The sequence below is a fragment of the Cricetulus griseus genome, assembly GCF_003668045.3.
Source record: "Cricetulus griseus strain 17A/GY chromosome 1 unlocalized genomic scaffold, alternate assembly CriGri-PICRH-1.0 chr1_1, whole genome shotgun sequence".
Taxonomy (NCBI): domain Eukaryota; kingdom Metazoa; phylum Chordata; class Mammalia; order Rodentia; family Cricetidae; genus Cricetulus; species Cricetulus griseus.
Window position 1 is genome coordinate 198,371,441 of NW_023276807.1, and position 20,519 is coordinate 198,391,959.

Here is a 20,519-nt window from a genome sequence, read left to right on the forward strand (position 1 = left end):
TCAAAGAAGGAAATGCCATCATTTAGACTCTTTTTTTTCCCTGTATTTCTTTGTTCTATTTTTCCCCTTCCAGACAAAGTTCTTTTGTATAGCCCTGGCTATCCTACAACTAGCTCTGTAGACCAGCCTGGTCTTGAACTCAAAAGAACCTCCTGCCTCTAACTCTGCTGGAATTAAAGGTGGGTACCACCACACCCTGCTATTTACCCAAAGCTTACCAGTTGTACATGCACATGCACATGCACACACACACACACACACACACACACACACACACACACACACACACACCAGTACACGGAAATTTGCCAATTAGACACATTCAGGAAGATGGGTGGCTTTTCTTATTTATTTATTATTCTTATTTAAACTCTCTTTAAATGAAGCGAGTTTCTGGGAGTGCTGGGATTGAACACTGGAATTCACACATGCTAGGTGAGTACTGTGACATATGCTACATCTCCTCTCCTGCCCAAAGCTGTTTTTTGTTTTTTTTCCTATTACATGTTTGGTGGGTTAGGGATCTGGAAATGGAGCTCAGGCCCTGCATATGCTAAGCAATCACTCTACCATTGAGCCAGCCTCAACTTCTTTTTTTGCTCCATGACAATTTAACTAAAAGTTCTTGGTACATTAAGACAATACCACAGTGCTTTGGAAACATAAGCCTAAACTGAAATATCTGAGACAGATAGCACAGTTGGATAACAACGTATGATCTTCCCCCAAAACATATTAAACTCTTTCATTTCTTAGTCTTTTAATTTCACCCTTTGTGCTAGAAATTGAGTCATTTTTCTTACTAGGAATGACTGAGCCTTGAAAAGCTCAATACAAAAATCACAGACCCCATAGGAGAAAGAATATTTTGAGCAAGAACATGCCCAAGGATATTTGGGGATGTCAGGACTCATATCCAGGACAGTCACTATGAGATCTGTGATACCATTAGCCTTCTCCTTACTTTTGCCTCTGAGTACCTTATCACCCTAACACATACTACCACCACTGTCACTGAAGATCTTTCCCACAATCCTGGGGAGAAAAGGCTCTCTGTTCCATGTCTTTGACCCCCATGGCTACCTAAGCCCCAATGCCAGGCTGGGTGCTCTCAGTGCCAGGTGACCTCAGACCAGAAGATACCCCTTGCTCCACACAAATCCCTTCTGGTTGCTCTCTCCAATACCCAAGAACCCAAAGACCACACCACTCAACCATTCCTGCCACTCCAAACCCAGCTAAGAAGGGCCATCCTCACCCTCAGAAGAAATCACAAACTGAGCCCTCCATTGCCTGCTTCCTCAGTCTCTGCACAATCTATGCATGTCATCACAGGGCTCAGGGAATGGAGTCACAATATCAGCATGGGAACCACACAGATCGCCTTACAGACTTCTTCCTATTGCTCTCCCTGACCTTTTGGTCCAGCCTCCACACTTATCCAGACATGGTTTATAAAACTTAAGATATACAGTGGAAAGATTCCAAGGTTTGAAGTTGACTGTCCTAAAGTAAGAAAAACAAGGATAAAATCATGAGCCATGGGGCATGGACAGATCCAAGGGACATCCTTACCATCCCTCTGCTCCATGAATCTGGATGTGTGTAATTTCCAGTTATCATCTTCCTCAATTACAGATTTTAGACAAGGGGGGAATGAGACATGTATTAATTAAGTAGCTAATAAAATACCTAGTAGAATGGGTGCATGCTAGGTGATAACTGAACTAACACCAGGAAACACTTTCTAGGCATTCAGTAAAGTACTACTGTGCAGCCAGACAGCTCTTAGACAGGCCTTGCGCTCCTCACTAGCATCAGGAAGCCTGCAGGAATTCATGCTACAGACTGCAATCACCTCATTTAATTCCAAATTTTATTGGCACCATAGGGAAGAACATGTGGATGGGTTCTTCAACAATTCTTGGCTCAGTCCTGGTGACTTGCAATAAGCAATCCTTCTTATGCACAGGTATATGGGGGACTTTTTGGTTTCAGGCTATGGGTTGGACAGAGGTTTGCTCAGTGTGACTCTCATGTTACTCTCAAAGTTGATAGCAAACTTACAAAGGCAGTAAGTAGAAACACATGGTGTTCTAGGTCTTAACCTAGAATTGAGAGGTTGTCACTTCCACACACAAAACATTAAATGGTCAAGGCCAAGGTCAGTAGGTAGGAGAAAGGTATTCTTCCCTTACAGGAGTTTCCACAGCCAGGGCACAGAGAAGGGCACCATTGATTTTAGACAAAATACACTCTGGCATACTTCTCCAAAATGTTGGGTTCCAGACATGGTGCAGTTTCCTACCAGTCTTTATCTTATCACTCATGTTTAAAGAGTCAGACTTCTATGGTCATCTTGTCTTATGTCTATTCAAATATTGAACAAGATGATCATTTCAAAAAGCAGACAGCAGGCCAAGTGAATCAGGCTAAGAGGACACTGTGAAAACTATTGGCTCCATTATAAACATAACACTGTTTCCTGAGCCTTGGAATCCATGAAGAGTAGCTTCTATAGTAAGCTCAGAAGATTCTAGAAGGACCTATAACTTTTTATCACTTTCCTCATCCTTGATGACTAATACTGGTTGTCATCTTCTTCACAGGATCTAGAATCTCCAAAGAAGCAAATATCTCAGGATGGCTATGAGTGACTTTCTAGATTACATGAACTGAAATGGGAGGAACCATCATAAATATGAGCAGTACCATTACATGGGTTAGGGTTCTAGGCTTCAAAAAAGGGGGGCGGGATGCTAGCTAAGTACCAATATTTGTCTCTTTCTTCTTCCTCACTGTGGATGCCTTGTGACCAGCTGCCTCAAGCTCTGAGCATCATGCCTTCCCCAATGTGATGGACTCTACACTCAAACTGTGAACCCAAACAAGCCCTTGTTTTCTTACTTTGCTTTCATCTTGCATTGCGTTACAGAGGCACATCACCTCTGACATCTTCATTGTGAGCTCCATCTGAAGGCAGTGTTCCTGCTATAGCCTTTCTTTGCTTTCAGCTCACTGCTACCCTGATGCAAGGCCATGGAAACAGGTTCCAAAGAACAGTGCTCTGAAGGCATTTCCTCAAGACAGGAGATGCCATGGTGTGAACAAACAGAGATGCACAATTCATCAGAGATTTCCCCCTCAAATGAATGTGACAAACAGTAGAGTCGGGGACAATAATGAAAAATAAACAAACCACAAATGTTTGGCTTCCAAAGCTGTTTCTAAACATATTGCCTAAGCATTTTCCAAAAAGAAATTAATTAAAAATTTTTCCTTCTCTTTAAGAGTAACTAAAAATAGAATTTGAGTGTGTCTCAAGACAAGAAACATCTGTGCAGAAACAGAAACAAAACACAGAACACAAACACAGTTAGGTGGTTAGAAACATCCAGAAAATCAAATGACATTTACAGCTTTTGTTCTGGATATTTAGCACTGCAGAGAATTCTGACTATATATTGACTAAATATCTAGTTAACTACATGAACTGTTCCTATGGCTCACAAATTTTGTTTATGTGGAGGTCCAGGTTTATATAAAATACAGTTGGTATAAATCTAGAGGCAGCCTCTGACTAACTTTTAATTTAAATTTTTATTAATTTATGTTATGTGTATGGATGTTTTGCCCAAGTCTATGTATTTGTACCATATTGGTATCTGGTGCTAGTACAGGCCAGTGCAGTGCATCTGATAACCTAGAACTAGAGTTACAAACCACTGTGAGCTAGCATTTGGGTGCTGAGAATCAAACCCAAGTCCTCTAGAAGAGTACACAGTACTCTTAACTGCTGAGCCATCTCCTCAGCCCTTTGATAGCCTTTTTATGTTTGCACTTGGGTTAAATGAGGATAACTGAAGAGATCAAAGACTTACACACATTATTTTAGAATAGCATAGAATATATGAAAACACTAAGTTAGGCATCAAAATAACCTGATTTCATGAGCCAAAGCAAGCCACTCAGCAGGGTTCCATTAAAGGACAGATAACCGTTATGCCAGCAGCTGCAACAGGGAAAAATCTCCTTTCAGTTTTGTGTAGACTTGTAGGGGCACCCACATACTTCTAAGAAACCCTATTTCTTAATTTTAAAAGCCCTACTAGAAGAAGTTGTGTTCTGACAGGGGAAAAGTTGGGGAACACATTCAGGAATGGGCTACAGGTGTTACAGGCCACACCCTTGCCTCACCTAGAAGTGCTACCCAATGGGAAAGCTGGGCAACAATTAGTATGGCAGCCACAGGCCTTTGCATCAACTCTAGGTAGTTCTGGAAAAGTAAATGTCCAACCCAGAGTCTCTCTCTTTGTCCAGTCCAGAGGCCTAACTCACCACTTAAGGCAATGATCTTTTCTACATCTCCAGATGTTCATGCTTGAGCCACTTAAATAACTAGCAGGCTTTGGGGATGAACTCTCAAAGGGCTTTGCTGTTCATGGTTCCTGCCTATAGTAAGGACTGGCTGAGGCCCTGCTATTTGTGATGCAAGATGGAAGTAAATAGGCCCAGTTCACAGCTTCAGGGATGGTATCCCAGAAATGGATGGCTTCCTCACCAACAAAGAACTGGATTATTTTAATTTCATTTCCTGTCTTTACCTTACATTGTCTTTCTCATAGAAACTCCTAAAGACAAGATGAGAAAAACTGATTTACATAGGAAAATTTGCACCTGACCACAAATGTCAAGCCTGGGACTGTATAGAGCAGTAATAGGACCAAGTGATTCAGACACAAGGAACAGTCAGTGTGCAGTTCAGGATGAGAATGGACTTTATTTCCAGGGCAGGTGCACTGAAGTTTATTCCTTTGCCAATTTACCTTCTCCCCCTTTCTTCTTCTTCCCTTCCTTCTTTCCTCTCCTCTCCTCACACCTCTCCTTTCTGAATATCTGAAGACACAGTAATCACTAAAACACAAGATAGAAAAAACTTTACTCATATACAAGACACACATTGCACGTGCTGGGAACACAGGCATGCTACATAAGGAACATAGAATACCAGTTCGCATCAAGACTTGAACTTACGTATTAACTACACTTTCACTGTAAGAAAACGACATAGAAACAAGCAGAATCATATGCACCTGAAGGCTTTCAGATACAGGGAGTAATGCTCAGCCCAGCGCCCCTGTGTCTACACCCCCCATGGCTCCTCTAAGGGTCTCAAGATTAAACAGCTGGCAGCCAACTTTGTGTATGTGCATGTAAACAAGAGGGCTCGGCTTTAAATAATTATGTCAAAGAAATGACAACTGTGCTCTTTGCCAGAACAGGGATGAATAATTACAAAGCCAGGACATAATTAAGCAATTGTGACTGTCGGGATGTTGAGCTGCTTCTCTGATGTGCAGGCCTGGTGTGTCGCCATACGCGCCCTCCTGGTCGGTCTTCTGTGCTCCTTTGATCTTCATTTCCCAGTGCAGCAATGGGATTGTGGTTGGTCATTCTAGATGCCTTTCATTGTGGGTCCTGAGCTTCTCAGTGTCTACTTCAGTGCTTGTCCTATTGACAATGGCTTGATTTGGCGGCCAATATTCGACAAAGATAGATATTTTCTTTAAAGTTCTAGGAAATGAGTAAATCCTAGCTGTTGCAGGACCATTAAATGTTCATACACACACATACACACACACACACACACACACACGACTGAGACTCATACAGAGTGTGCCTGTGTGTCCGAAAAAGTCCACTGGAACATTAGCTATCAGTTTCTCACAAATGACAGCATCCTTCCATAAAACAATTCAAACTTGGAAGAAAGACAGCTGTGAATCAACAAAAGGCCAAGAGCAGTCACAGAGGCAAAATGTATCATCAGGAGCAAGAGCTAGAGAGAACTTGGCCTCGAATGTCCAGGCCTGCTAGGTACCAAGGCAGACCTCGGTGACACAGGAGAAAGGAGGTTGTTTGGTTCCTGGACGGCTTTGCATCTGCGTCAGCCGAGAACACCCATACTGCCTGTTCCCTGCCTTGAAGGCAAGGGCTGTGATTGGAGAGGCATTTTCCTTTCTCCCAAATACTTTATGTCAGGAATAAAATGAAAACAGTTCCCCAAATCACAACCTCCTTGATCATCCATCAGAACTTTGTGCTGAATAAGCACAACAGGCCCTGCTGCCCCAAAAAGGACAGAGGACAACTCGAGATTCCCATTCTGTTATGAAAAATAGGTCTTCAGCAAGTGTGCACAGCGCAGCTCCAGCAATTTGAGAGAAGGAAATTGCTCCACACTTAGAAGCTGACTCCAGGTGTACACATGCCTCCCTGAACATACATATGTATATATACACAGTGATAGTAGGAAGGATATATATATATATATATATATATATATATATATATATATATATGCATAGGACAAGCATGTGTCTGTATACACGGTGAACAGGCAAGAAGCAGCCTTCTGAATGCCAGTTTATTAATTCAGCAAAGAGCTCATTTGGCTTCCTTCTATCTGCAGGAAAAATACCACTGTGTGTCTCAGCAAATAACAGACAAAAGGGAATCGCCTGCCATTCAGCAGACATGTACAATATGATAAACCAGTAATACCATGGAATCTGCTTCAAACATAGAATAGTATCATAACATAGAACACTTCACCAGCACCCCAAGACTCCTATGTCTCATCAGTACTGAGGCTTCTGCCTCTCTCCCAGATCCCTCACCCACAAAGCAACAGAAAGGATTTCTGAGGTGCTTTCCAGCTGGGAAATCGTGTGACTCCACAGAAAGAGAAGCCAAGATCCCCTTGCTACTTTGTCAAGGGTATTTTTGTCTCTCTCCTGAAATAATTAATGGGCATTTTTAAGTGTAATACAGTTAGTAAGGGCATTAGAGTCAATCACACAAACATGTGCTAATTCTATAATTGATTGGAAGCTAATTGGGAACACTGAAGAGCACTATTGCTAGTGTCGCTAATGACTCAGACAGCTGATGGCAGGTTTTAAGAAACCCTTTCCCATCATGCTCAAAGGCAAGAGGGGATTCCAGCTCTCCCTAGCTCCATACGACAAAACAGTCCATCCCCACCTGTCCTCCTCACTCAGGCTCTCCTGGGAAGTTTCATGTTTGCCAAGACATCCCCAGGGAAAATATTGATCTCCCTCTCTCTCCAATGCTAAAGCAGCAGAGTGAGAAGAGGCCAGGCCCCATGTCAAGTATAAGGGTAAAATTCCAGCTCAGGAGTTCATGACCAAGTGCCCTTGGGCAACTGCACAAACTGCTCTGAGTCAGTGGCCGTTTTCTTCTTCATGTGAAGGTTTGTGAGATACGGAGCTTTGGAAGAAAGTCAAGCACATACAGAATGCAACATCCCAGTACATGGACAGCCTAGTTTAGTACATATTCAGATTTCCATTGGCAGTGTTACACCTTCCAATCCCAAGGCAAATGAAGGAAAGATGAACAGAGATCTGCTCAGTGCAGTGAGGATGTGAAGGTGGGAAAAAAGGCAGGATGGCCAGGATCTGACCCCAGGGTATCACAAAGACTTCATCTGCTGCACTTGGCTGGGGTTGGTGATGTTGGCTGGCTCTGAAATCCCAAGAAAAGAGGGAAAAAAGAGAGAAAGGAAAGAAGGGAGAAAGGAAAGAAGCCAGGAGATAAATTCTTTCATTTGGACAAAATGGCAAAAGCTGGAATAACTAAAGGCAGTCATGTGCACTATGTCAGGCCAATGCTCCAATAAGGAGAACTGTTAACACTTTAATAGCTATGAAATGAATCACTCAATTAATTCTCCACATGCTGAAACAGGTAACAATACATTTATCTGCCAGAATTATACCCTCCATATCATATATTTCCACAACTGTTAGCAATTTCATTCAGCATAACAGGAAATCAGTCGCACCTCATGGATTCAGGGAAAGAAGTGGCCTGAGGTCTGCTGCCAACAGCATAACTTGATGGAAGAGGTTTCATTGTTCTGCTCTGTTTTGGCGCTGTTTGGCTTTGCTTCCCTGGTTAATCACTTCCAATGCATGTACAGAGGGCTATAAGTCACCGGGTGAGGACAAAGTAGGCCTTCAGGATTCCTATGCTAGCATTTTTAACATAGAGCTGCAATTTCATGGGCAGTAACTATGGAGCTCCACAGTGCTTCAGGGTAGTGAAGTTTCTAGAAAGGGGTCATCATCAGGGTCACAGAATCCACTCACCAGGCTTAGACGTCTTAGAAGGGCCCAAATATCTCCCAGAGAGATTATTGTGAACATCCTTAAAACTTCCTTGTGTCTGAATCCAGGACTCCAAACCAACTTTCCCAATAAACCCAGGTGAACTGTATATAGGGAGCACACAGCAGCCCCAACACACACTGCAGAAAACAGCCCTACTGCAGTAAGGACTCCTCGGGGAACAGAAGAAGCTTCATCTCTGATAGAAGAAAATTACCCCCTTTTAGTAGCAAGAAGCAAGAGGCCCCTCCAAAAGACAAGAGGGATTGTGTCCACCCAAGCAACACAAAATTCCCAGTGTGTTCTCTTTCAGCTCTATACCTGCTGAGAAGAAAGCATTGAGGAGGCCTAAAAATTCACCTGTGGAACTTCACAGAGATCCCTTCATGTTTCTGTGCATCTTAGTTACTTTTCTATTGCTATGCTAAGATGCCATAACCAAGGCAACTTATAGAAGAAACCATTTATTGCAGGCTTAGAGTTTCAGAGGGTGAGTCTATGGCCATCATAACAGGAATCATGGCAGCAGGCAGGTAGACATGGCACTGGGGCAGCAGCTGAGGCCTTACATCCTGATCTGAATGACTGGAAATGGCATGGGCTTTTGAAACATCAAAACCCACACCCCCAGTATCATACTCCTCCAATAAAGTCATACTTTCTAATCCTTCCCAAACAGTTCCACCACTTGGAGACCAGTATTCAAATACATGAGTCTATGGGGGCCATTGTCATTCAAACCACCACAGTGTGCTATAAAGGTCTCCTTAGATTGAGTTGTAGGGAGACCCTCATTATATCCAGTCAATTTCATTATTGGCCATCTCTGCAGCTATGATTGACCCCTGGGGTGAGATAACAACTGTTCTCAATGCACAGGAAGACATCACCCATGCTCCCCAGAGCAGCCACTATGGAGTAAGCTCCACAGGAAAACTGGACAGTAGCAGCTCACCTTGGGCTTCACTACCTTCATGAAGGCACCTCTGACCAATGCCTCCTCCCGTTCTTGTCTGGTGACTTTCTGGGCATCCAGAAACTTCAAATTTGGCAACTTGTGCAGAACAAAGCACCTGGGAGAAAAAGGCAGAAACAACTCAAGAAGGTTGGAGGGAAAGCTTCGGGATGTGGGTAATGCGTATGAACCTTGGGAGTCCACATCACAAGACCCTAAGGATTTAGATCTTAGCAACTCCCTTCCTCCCTCTCCCCCCAAAACAGGTTTTTCCCCTTTATGGGAAATTTAAAGGGTTGTACTTTACACAGGCATACAACCAAACTTCAGTGACTCAAGGATAGATACACAACTCATTAGAACTAGCCAACTAGCAGGACCCTGTCAATGTATTCCTTTCTTCCATTCTAGGGAACAGGCCTGGCTTCAACATAGAAAGTTCTCAGTAAGACTAACATAAACTTTGATCAGTTGTACCACATATGCAACTGCCATTAGTGGGAAGCATCTGTATCACTGTCATTTTGGATACAACTGATCTGCAAACTGGAGCTGAGGCTGGATCCAGACCAGGAATTCCCAGAAGGGACTTTAAATGAGACCTAATAAGCTTGGATGGCTTTGGGGTACAAGTAGGTTATGCATGTAGCTGAGAAACACTTCACTGAGGATTCATGACAATCTTAAGTATTTTCCGTCAACATTTCTGGGTCATTTCCACAATGTAGTCCAGAGATGATCTCCATCAAGGATAAACAGAAAGTGGAGGAAGTTTCTAGGGTCTCTTGACAACCAGCAAATACAGGGTGGCCTCTGTTCTCTTGGGAAGAATCATTAGTACTCTTATGGACCACCAATGGCTATGTATGTGATAATTGCCCTCAAACAGATGTGTAGGAAGGGTATTGACAAGAAGATACACTTGGCCAGGGTATATGTTTATAAGTGTATAAATATACACATTTGTCTATACTTTCTTGTCAGCAACAGCCATCAACCCACTTGCTTCCCATCAAGACGACATTCTCTATCTATCAAATGAAACATTGTTCAGGGCTTCTTCTGCTTAGAAGAAAAGCTGAACACCCAATGTCAAGATGGGTGTTTAGCTTATCCAATGAACAGTCTCTAAAGAAACCCATCACTTCCTGCATCCAATTCCTCAGAATTCTCTCATCTTCCAAATCCCAACCACAGTATACGTCTCACCTCTAACACGTAGTGCTATCTTAATTCTAAACACTCTTAGAATACACTGTCAGCACCCATGCCAACATACTGTCATTTCTAGTTATTTCCTTGTAGTTCAAGTAATGAATATCCTTACCTTTACTCCAACCTTCTCTAAGGCTTACCTTCATTCTATCTTGGAAACTAATGCAAGAATGAATTCAATAGCCTATCCCTTCATTTCAGCCACACAAACTTTTCCTGAGTATCTGCTAAGCTCCAGGGATACAGAAATGATTATGATACCTCTCCACTCTCAAAGGGGCTCTACTGTAATGAGGAGTATGCACTGACACACAACCAACTAGAAGTCAGTAAGGTTAAGTAGACAGAGTCATTATGGGAAAACAGAGAATAATGGAAAACTAAAGGGAAAAGGAGCACTACGAGATCTCAAACAGGCTTCAGAGAGTCAAATTCAAAAGCAATCAACTTAAAACTTTATCAGTATAGATATTACTCAAGCATGCACTGTACCTCCCTCTCTTTTGGAACCTCGGATTCTCACAGCCTCCTTCCTCATCCATAAGGTAATTTCATGTCACCAAGTGATCATAAGCTTATTCAGGTAAAAGACCTGGTTATCACTCAAAAGCCAGAAGCAGCGGTTTAAAGCCCCCTGGACTCTTCAAGTCAAAACACACTGGAATTATTTTGCAATTAACTTGGATTAATTCTCTTATGAATTAAATTATTATTTCATGTGAGTGAGCAAGCATTTGGACACTGGGCATAAGTCAAAGCCAACATTTCAGAGCCAGTTCTTTCCTTTGACTTCATTGATGTAGGGACTTTCTTTTGATTTTGCAGTGCTATGTACTATAGGTTAGCCGGTCCCATGAGCTTTTGGGCTTCTGTCTCTACCTTGCATATCCTCATGGAAGTGCCTGGGATTAGAGATGTGCACCATGACAGTCCCAGAGATGGAAATCAGGTCACCGGGTCATGATGTTCTTCCTTCCTTCCTTCCTTCCTTCCTTCCTTCCTTCCTTCCTTCCTTTCTTCCTTCCTTCCTTCCTTTCTTCCTCCCTCCCTCCCTCCCTCCTTCCCTCCCTACCTCCCTCCCCTCCTTCCCTCTCTCCTCTTCTCTCTCTCTCTCTCTCTCTCTCTCTCTCTCTCTCTCTCTCTCTCTCTCTCGCCCTTGAAATTCCATTACAGTCCATCCCAAGACCAGAGGTCTCATAATCAATCTTTTTCTTTCTCCTTCCTGCTCCCTCCCTTCCACCTCCCTCCTGCTTCCTTTCTGGCCTCAAACTATTCCCCCCTTCCTTTTCTCCCCAAGCCTTTCCCCAACCCCTCCCAACGCCTCTGATCTTATCCAAAATGAAGCAAAGGGCTCAAATGTTCTTTCTACCCTTGAGCAGAATTCCCACCGGCCTCATACTGTCAGAGAAAACTTCCATCTCCTGCTTATACTGGCAAAGTCTTGATGACAACAGATTCTTTCAAATAGAGACATGTACAGACAGAAACAATATGTCAGGAGTGACGCTCGAAGAAGTAAAGACACCCACTAAGTGTAGGGTGGGAAAAGATGAATATTCAGGTGAGGACAACATCAGTATTAGAAAATCAACCAGTGTTTAATGATGGAGTGAAAGATGCCTTCATGGGGCTGCCAGGAACCACGATGACAACAGACCGCGCATTGTCATTTCGCCTCACTTTGGATCACAGCTCTGAAATCAAAGGAGGAAGACAGAGAGGTGCTGGCTTTTAAGCTAGTTAAAAATTTTTAGATGACAAAGAGCTGCTGTTTTCAGACATTTTTCTTCTAGTCAGAGAGACAGCCTATGACACAGTCTGCCAATCACCCCCAGACTCTGACTGACTTCGTTTCCATCCTAAGGGCCACTGTGAGTTCTCAGAGAGGTTTGAGGAACTCTAGGGTTACCCAACCTGTTAGAATCAGAATGTAGGCCCTGGCAGGATAACAAACCACCATAGGGCTACCTTCCCATTCTCAATAGACCAATTAAAGAGACAAATTAACAGTGGAAAAGTAGATGTGGCCACATTGGGAAAAGAAACAAGGTAGTCCAATGATCCCCAAGTCCATCTTTATGGTCCTATGATGATGTTTAGTTTTAAATAGAGGGCCAGAAGTATGCACAGCTAAGCAGTTCTGTTCAAGGAAAGGTTCTGCCTATCACCATTTGTCTCCCTTCAGGTGCCTCCTGCAATATGAGCTGAGGAGCTGTAAATCTCTTTCAGGGAGGCAAGATCCCGCTGGTTGGCACCAGGCTTCCAGGCTTTTCTTTCTTCTAGAATGAGATTCTGAAGGAAACTCCAATTTCTTAGCATCTATAGACTGATAGCCAAAAAGGAGGGCACAAGGGACTTTTTAGACTATCTTCATCCCTGTGAGATGTTGCTCAGTTTCAGTTTGATCCCCGTGGCCCACAGCAGAAGGAAAAATGATCCCCGAGAGTCATCCCATGACCTCTACATGTGCTCTGTGGCAAGCAAGCTCCCCCAACATGTATCATACATGCATATATAAACATATACACACTAATAATAAATGATGTTTTAAAAATTTGAAATGGGACTAGAGATATATAAATGCAGTTAAGGGCACCTTGTGATCTTCCAGAAGACCCAAATTCAGTTACCAGCATCCATGACCAGAGGCTCCCAACAACTGTAACGGTAGCTCCAGACAATCTGACACCCCCTTCTCACCTAGGTGGGCACCCATACATGTGTAGCATATACTCACACATACACAGAGACACATAAACAAACATTAAGATTAAAGCTTTTTTAAATGAAGGATCTGTGCAGGGTGCTGAGAAGGTGAGGAAGCACAGCAGATGTCCCCTGCTCATGCTATGTCCTATGTTCTAGCCCAGCATTGACATCCTAGCACAGCGGTTCTTGACTTGGAGCAGGCATCCTCATGACCCACAGGCTTGTTAAAGCACAGATGCAGTCGCCAGCCCATCCCCGGAGCTCCTTACTGAGGCGATCTGGACCGAGGCCTGGAATTTATGTTTCTAATAAGTTCCCAGGTGATGCTGTCACTGCTGCCATCCTGCTGAGAACCAATGTCCTAGTGAAAACAACACCACAAGGACTAATAGTTGGGAAATTATGAGCGCAATGAGGCAGCCAGGAGTCTCCTTCCCAGTTCAGCGAACAGTCTGCCCTGCCCCAGCACCTGTGCTACACAGAGCCCAGCTAACAGTCACATTTACCAGATCTTCCTGTCCCCTGGTGACTTAGAATAGGCTCCGGCATTCCTGCCAAGTGATAAGCCAGTGGGCGTCCAGTCTGCCCATCCCATGCTGGTCTTGGGAGATCTATTTCCCTTTGTTCTAGGTCATGTCAGAGTATCAAAAGCTGCAGCTTCAATTCTGAGTATAATACAAGTTTGCCATAAAAACACAAGAGCAGATTGCCGAAGCCACAGAATGAAGACTTTTACAATATCAATTCAACCCTTGTAAATTTAATCCGGGGTTATTTGTTGCACCCAAATCTCTTTACTGTGATGTATGACTTAGTTACTGGGGTTATCACAGCCGTATCCTAAAGTTGCATAGTACATAAAACATTTCAGTTAACAATGCAGGGAGGTTAACTCCCCCAGATAACCTGCAATCACAAGGGCTAGTCCAGATGACATCCTTCTGTCAGCTCACAGGAGCTATTGATGGTCCAATCAGTTTGTTTTGAAGGGAAAGAACAACAAAAGGCCAGTAAACTTATTCAGACTGTCAACAGGGGCTATCGGGAATGGGACTTGCAGGTAAGTAATTCTGGGTGTTTTAAGGCTATTATCAAACAGCAATGGCTGAAGGGAGAGACAGCTACTAATAACACAGAAGGCAGCCATCATAAACCACTTTATGGCAGAGCCCCCCTGTCCATAAATCCTGTGACACCCGGAGACAGCTTCAGATTTATAAAACTGCTTGTTAAGCCAGAACACTGCTTAATGAGAAGAGATCAGTCTAACTTAAGTCTCCCATCCCTAGCTGCAGAGGGCAATTCCAATTCGCCTGACCTTCCCAAGGTGGCTGGGGGGAAATCCCCATAGCTAGAGGTGGTGGGACTCTGGAGCCAGTGTCAGCTGTGACATGGAAGGGGATGTTATTGGGATGACAGGAGACCTGGCAAAGGTGCTTGAATACCCATTTGTTCCCCTGTGGAGGTAAATTTCCTGAAAATCAGAGGCCACCACCAAAGACTATCAGTGTTCCTCTCTCCTCATGTAAAATGGTATTTTCTTAAAGGACTCTTTAAGGACAAAGCAAAAACTGGAAAGTGGAAGGCACAACTCCAAACCTTTTGTTATTTTTGAAATATCAATTTGTTTTGTTCTGATATCAATGGCATTACTACTAGTACTACTACTACTACTATTTGCCTAGATGTCAAAGAGAAAGGAAAGAATTCTCTTGTCCTGCCTACTCCAGAAGAACTGTCCACTCCCTCATAACAGCTTGAACCACAGACAAAAACCCATGGATCTCTAGGATCTGCTGGTGAGGTTGGCAGCCACATTTCTTTCACCAAAACTCAAGACTCTCATAGGTTCTTGGGACAACCAAGCTTTGGAGTTTTGGGTGGCTTTTCCATGGCATTTATGGCATTCAAATCTTCTTCAAATTATTTCCTGACCCCTTCTTACCCCAAGAACCAGGAGTGTAGAGACAGAGTACAAGTTTCTGATGCTCTACACAGTGCCCTGAAGGCAGCCATGGATATTCTCACTGCTCTCAATCCCCCCCACCCCCCCCCAAAAGAAAGGAAGATGGTGGAATTGGATTACATCAGCTCCTTGGCCTATAAATAAATCTTAAAAAAAAAAAAAACAAGAAAAATAATACTGGTTATCCCATGCTGATCAAGAGCACCAGTCAATTGCTTAAGGTATTTGATTAGTAAGAGAGACCACCAATGGCTCTATTTGAGAGACCAGAGCTCTTAAAGATTAAGAGGAGAATTGCAGAAGAAGAGAGGTCATCATGGAGAAATGTTGGGTGAGGGAATTTTCAGGGCAGAGCCGAGGGCTCAGGATTTAAGGCTTTGAGCTGCCATTCTGAGCCTCAGTTTCCCTTTTTGAGCCATGGGAATGGGCCTCAGCCTCCTGAAAACACTACTTTGCTTGGATTCTCTGTGTTCAAAGGGGACGGACAATAAATGCATCCATATGGCCCCTTCCTGATATGCCAGTTTCACCCAATTGCCTTGCAGAATCACCACCTCCCAACTCCAGGGAAAGAAAGTCAGCCAGAAAACACCAGCGAAGACCAAGACTCTAAGAACAAACACTGAGTGGGACAGCTCCAGATGCTCTTAGAGACAACAATGATCTCACTCTAATGAGCCAAGGTGAGCTCACCTACAGCATTAATGAATTGGCCTGCCAACTGGAAAAGGCCAGCTGATTTTGCTCTCAGTTCACCAACAGCATGCTTGAAGTCTCCGTGCAAACAATACACCCACAGGACAGTCCAAGGCCCTGTATGGAGGGTAACCAGCAATTACTGTGTGGGCTTCTGTCACTTTGATCTCTGGGTCATGACCTTTGCTTTCTTGTGATCATCAAAGCCCAGATCGCAGATTATCTGGGGAATGCTAGCTGGGTTATATAAGCCACAGGTTTTACAGCTCCCATTTAGTGGGAAACAGCCTTGGGTGGCAGCTCAAGTTGGCCCCAGACACCACTGGAGTGTCCCTCCCACCTTTCTTTTGGTGGAGTGCTACAGACACTGGGCAGGCCTCAGGGCTGCTGCCTAACAGGGAACAAAGAAAAGGCATCATATTTTAAATAATTTAAAGTTTTAAGGGATACAGAGAGACCTACTTGGGGTGTGTGTTTGCAACCAGAGCCCTGAAGGAACAGAAATTGAAAGAAAACGCACACCAGAGCGAGTCACAAAAGAACAGCCCCAAGCCTGAGTGCCCAGATTTCTTATTTGAAAGGTGACATTCAGCCTTCATTCCCTGTTAACTTTCAGCCATCATTCTTCCTAAAGAAAAAGAAAAAAAAAGTCAAGAAAGTATTAGCATCTTGGGGTCTTGATGGGATTTGTTTTCTTTGCCAGGTAAAGAATTAGAAGGTAGGAGAAATATCTGGAGCAAGACAGGTAGAGGCAGCAAAATCTTGGACACAGCAAACAGGAGCAGACAGAATGAGCAATGGAAGACAGGCTTTTATTAGGGAGAGAAAACAGACACACACACACACACACACACACACACACACACACACAGCAGGCACATCATGAAAAAGACCTCAGCAAAGCAGTGGGACTTGGCAAGCTACAGCCTAGACTTTCCTTGAGGACTGACCATTTGAAGGGTCTGTGAGGGGAGTCTTTCTCCCCCAGTTTAGGACTGGTCAGTTTGAACAAAGGCAGGAGGCTGATAGGGTAAGCATGACCTGACATGGCTTGAACTTGTCCAGGGGCTGGATGCCATGGTGGTGGGATGTCTTAAGCTGACAGGCTTTTCTCTCAGGTCAGGAGGATGAGGAAGAAGCTGGCCATCTTGGAATTTCACTATTATCTGGTTATGGACCGCTCTGTCTGTCTGTCTACAAGGAAATCTGTCTATCTCCTAGTCTCTCAAAAGAACCACTAGGAAAGACTCAGATAAACCATTAGGAGCAGCCAGTTCTCCCATCCCTGGCTTAGCACTTTTTTTTGACTTTGGATGGTATTAAAATTTGCAAGAGGTCCAAGTTCATATCCATTCAGCACTCATCCCAAAACAGCAGTGCTGTATCCACACAGGGAAATACAGGTGGCTTTAAGGCCCTGGTAAGGTGTCCATGTCCATGTCTCAGCTATAAGCAATGACAAATGGTAAAGGGAACCCTGGACATGGTTACACTCTTACTCCAGTGGGTCCAGGGCTCTGCTCAACCACACTGTAGTATGTCCATGTTCACAGAGAACTTTAGTGAGCCTGTTTTACTATGGGGGTGTATGCCAAGAAAATTCAACTGGGAACACAGAGGTTAAGTAAGGAAACCAAAGGGGCGAGCACTGGGGCGAGGGGAGGAAAGATGGAACAGACAGCACATCATTCCTAAACCTGGTCACTTCCCATCCCACTTCCGGTGGTTGGCCACAACACAAACTAAAACTGAGCTGAAATCTTTGAAATCAACATCTCCCGTGGGAACCAAACAACAGACACACTTGTTTTGATGGACAGGTGGGTGACATAAATATTACATCACATGACCACAGAGGATGCCAATCAATAAGAATTTTTTTTTTCAACAGCACTAAATGAAGCACAGGTTCTTGCTTCTGAACACACTCCTTTAAGGCTCCCACTATTGCTTAAATGATTAATAGAAGAAGGATTGTCAAAAAAATACTTAAAGTGAAAAACAGTAAACTGTAGAAATATCATTCATGGCTTAAGACATTTCCTAGCAAAAATGTCATATAAATTTACATAGAGAATCCACTATGGTAATCTAGGTAACAGCCAGAAAGAAGGTAGACCTCACCTCACACTTGGTGGATGAAGGGGCATGAAAATAGTTTACCCAACTCAGGGAAAGCAGCTGTACTGCTTTGTATTATGTGGATATACCACAGGAACTCTGAATCCAACAGTCATGTTGGGAAACACCACAGTTTCTCAGGAGCAAATGAATCACCACCCAGGACAAAGAAACCAAAGGCCACAGATCTGAGCTGCATCTGGCCCACATCTCCCTCTTCCAAATGCAAGTGTGAGGATTTATCAAGTCAACAATAAAACAATGAATAAAAGATTTAAGCATGTTAGAGAACCGACCTAGCATTTCTCCCCATGGTGGAGTGAAGGTATAACCTGGTAGGAACACATTTACTGTCTCTGTGGTTCCTTGTTGCTGCCTTTTCTCCAAGTATGAGGAGCTAGCAGTCACTGTGTGGATGACTTATGGGGTTTCAAAGGCAATTGTGGCTAGATGTGATTTGGGCTGTGTGCAAGCTCTAGAATCCAGTCTCTCATGGCAACATTGTCATAAATACACTAACAAACAACCTTCCTGGCTCCATCTCTCACATCCTGCCAGCAATACAGACCTGGAGTGGCAGGACATGCTTGGGGACCTCCTAGGTGAATCCCTGAGAAGGACTACTCTTATAGGAACAAACCCTCTGCAAAAACTGTGACCCATGACTGAGACTTGGATTGAGTCCCAATGCTAGCTGCTGCTTGCTAACTTGATCTGGTACCAAAAGGGCAGTGGACAACACAGGACTCAAACGTCCCTGTGGTAACCTATAAATACACAGCTCTAAGAAGGAAGAGTAATTCCAAACATCTCCAGGATAGTCACCCAGCCACTTTCCCATGCTAAACATGACTTTAGGTTTGCATTAGGCTTCAAGAGACAAGGACTTCACCCTTATTCACTGGGAGCTGTTCTCTCAATGTGGACAAGTCTATGGTAGTGAGAGGAATATGTTTGGTGGGATGCATAACATGGGGTGAGACAGTAAATCCAAGCATGCATTTGCTGCCAAAAGAATCATCGACCCTGAGTTGACTCAGAGTCATTTAAGGACCACTGACAATCACCCCTGCTTTCATGGTCTTTCTGTCAAAACGGAACTCCACATTAGGTTTCCAATCTCACTGCTTGTACAGTGAATCTCAGTATTCTTCGTAAGTCTGACCAGTTACAAAATCAACATTGAGGTATTTGCTCTTCTCTTCCATTTATATCCCTCTAAGCCCTATATCTGAGACCAAACAGAAGAAGATGGGAGCAGAAAATTCCTCCCACTCTCTCTTTCTCTCCCCCTACATTCTAAAAGAAGAAAACAATTATCTATGTTTGTGTTCATATACTATATTTGGTCACGTGAATGAATAAATGGACATGTGTGAATGTGTATTTGCATACATGTAGTTAATATACATGCATATTCATATACATGTAAAAGTTATATGTGTTTATGAATGGAACAAAAAATATAAAGAAAAACATTAGAAGCTGAAGAGGAAATTTTCAAACAATGGTTAATGAAACATGCTTACTAGATAAACTCTTTTGGACTTCACCTTCCAAGATATATTTCAAAATTTCTTCCAAGATAAGGAAGAAATATAGGTGCCTACCAACAGGAGAAAGGATAAAGAATATATATTTACAGATAATACAGTATTTAGTCACAAAGGAAAACAAAATCATGCTGTCTGCAAGAAAATGCATAGAACTAAAGCTCATTACACAGAACAAAGTGAGCGTCATGGATTTTATCTTATATGTGGAAACTAGAATTAAAGAATAACAACAACAAATACAATTTCAAGTAGTGGTAAAGACATCATTGAGGAAAGGTAAGTGGACCAGAGGGAGCAAGGAGATGGGTGGTACAAAGGAAGGTGTGAGCATTTGATACTATCAAAGAGCTATGTGTGTGTGTGTGTGTGTGTGTGTGTGTGTGTGTGTGTGTGTGTGTGTGAATATATATGGATACATGTATATAATATGTTCATATATATGGAAATATCATAATGAATCTAATTAATGTGACAATTAATATGCACTGAGAAGTATAATAAAGAGAAAAATGCAATTCTAAAAAAATGTTGGTATAAGAAGGTACTGTGTTTAAAGTGACCCCTTCTGGATGATATACTGATAGCTGGGGAACCTGCATGGGACTGAACTAGACCCTCTGAATGTGGGTGACAGTTAAGTGACTTGATCTGTTGGGGGTCCCCTGGCAGTGGCACCATGACCTATCATAGGGTCGTGAACTGGCTTTTTGGAGCCCATTGACTATGGTGGGATACCTTGCTCAGCCTTGAGACAGGGAGAGGGGCTTGATCTTGCCTCAACTTGGTAGGAAAGACTTTGTTGACTCCCCAAGGAATGTCTTACCCCCTTTTGGGAGTGGATGGGTGTGGGAAGGAGGAAGCAGGGGGCTGGAGAAGGAGAGGGAGGGCAACTGAAGTTGGTATGTAAGATGAAAAATAAATTTTTTAAAATAAAAATAAATAAATACAGTGACCACTTCACACACCTTGTATAAGGCAATTTCATGATTCAAAATTGAAAAGAATGTTCCAGAAATCACCTAATTTCTAAGCAATTAAACAACTCAAAGTGAGGAATTAGCAACATGTTCTAGCTGGATGGCAACTGTATTTCTCCTATCAGAAGT

General features: G+C 43.1%; 1 protein-coding gene across 1 annotated transcript in view; it reads right to left on the reverse strand.

Moving 5' to 3' along the window:
* Window positions 1-20,519, reverse strand: part of Lrmda (leucine rich melanocyte differentiation associated) — a 438,138-nt gene that overhangs the window by 408,010 nt on the left and 9,609 nt on the right. The window contains exon 5 of the mRNA XM_035453082.1: window positions 9,151-9,268. Coding sequence (XP_035308973.1) covers window positions 9,151-9,268 — 118 coding nt within the window. The remainder of the gene's footprint in view (window positions 1-9,150; window positions 9,269-20,519) is intronic.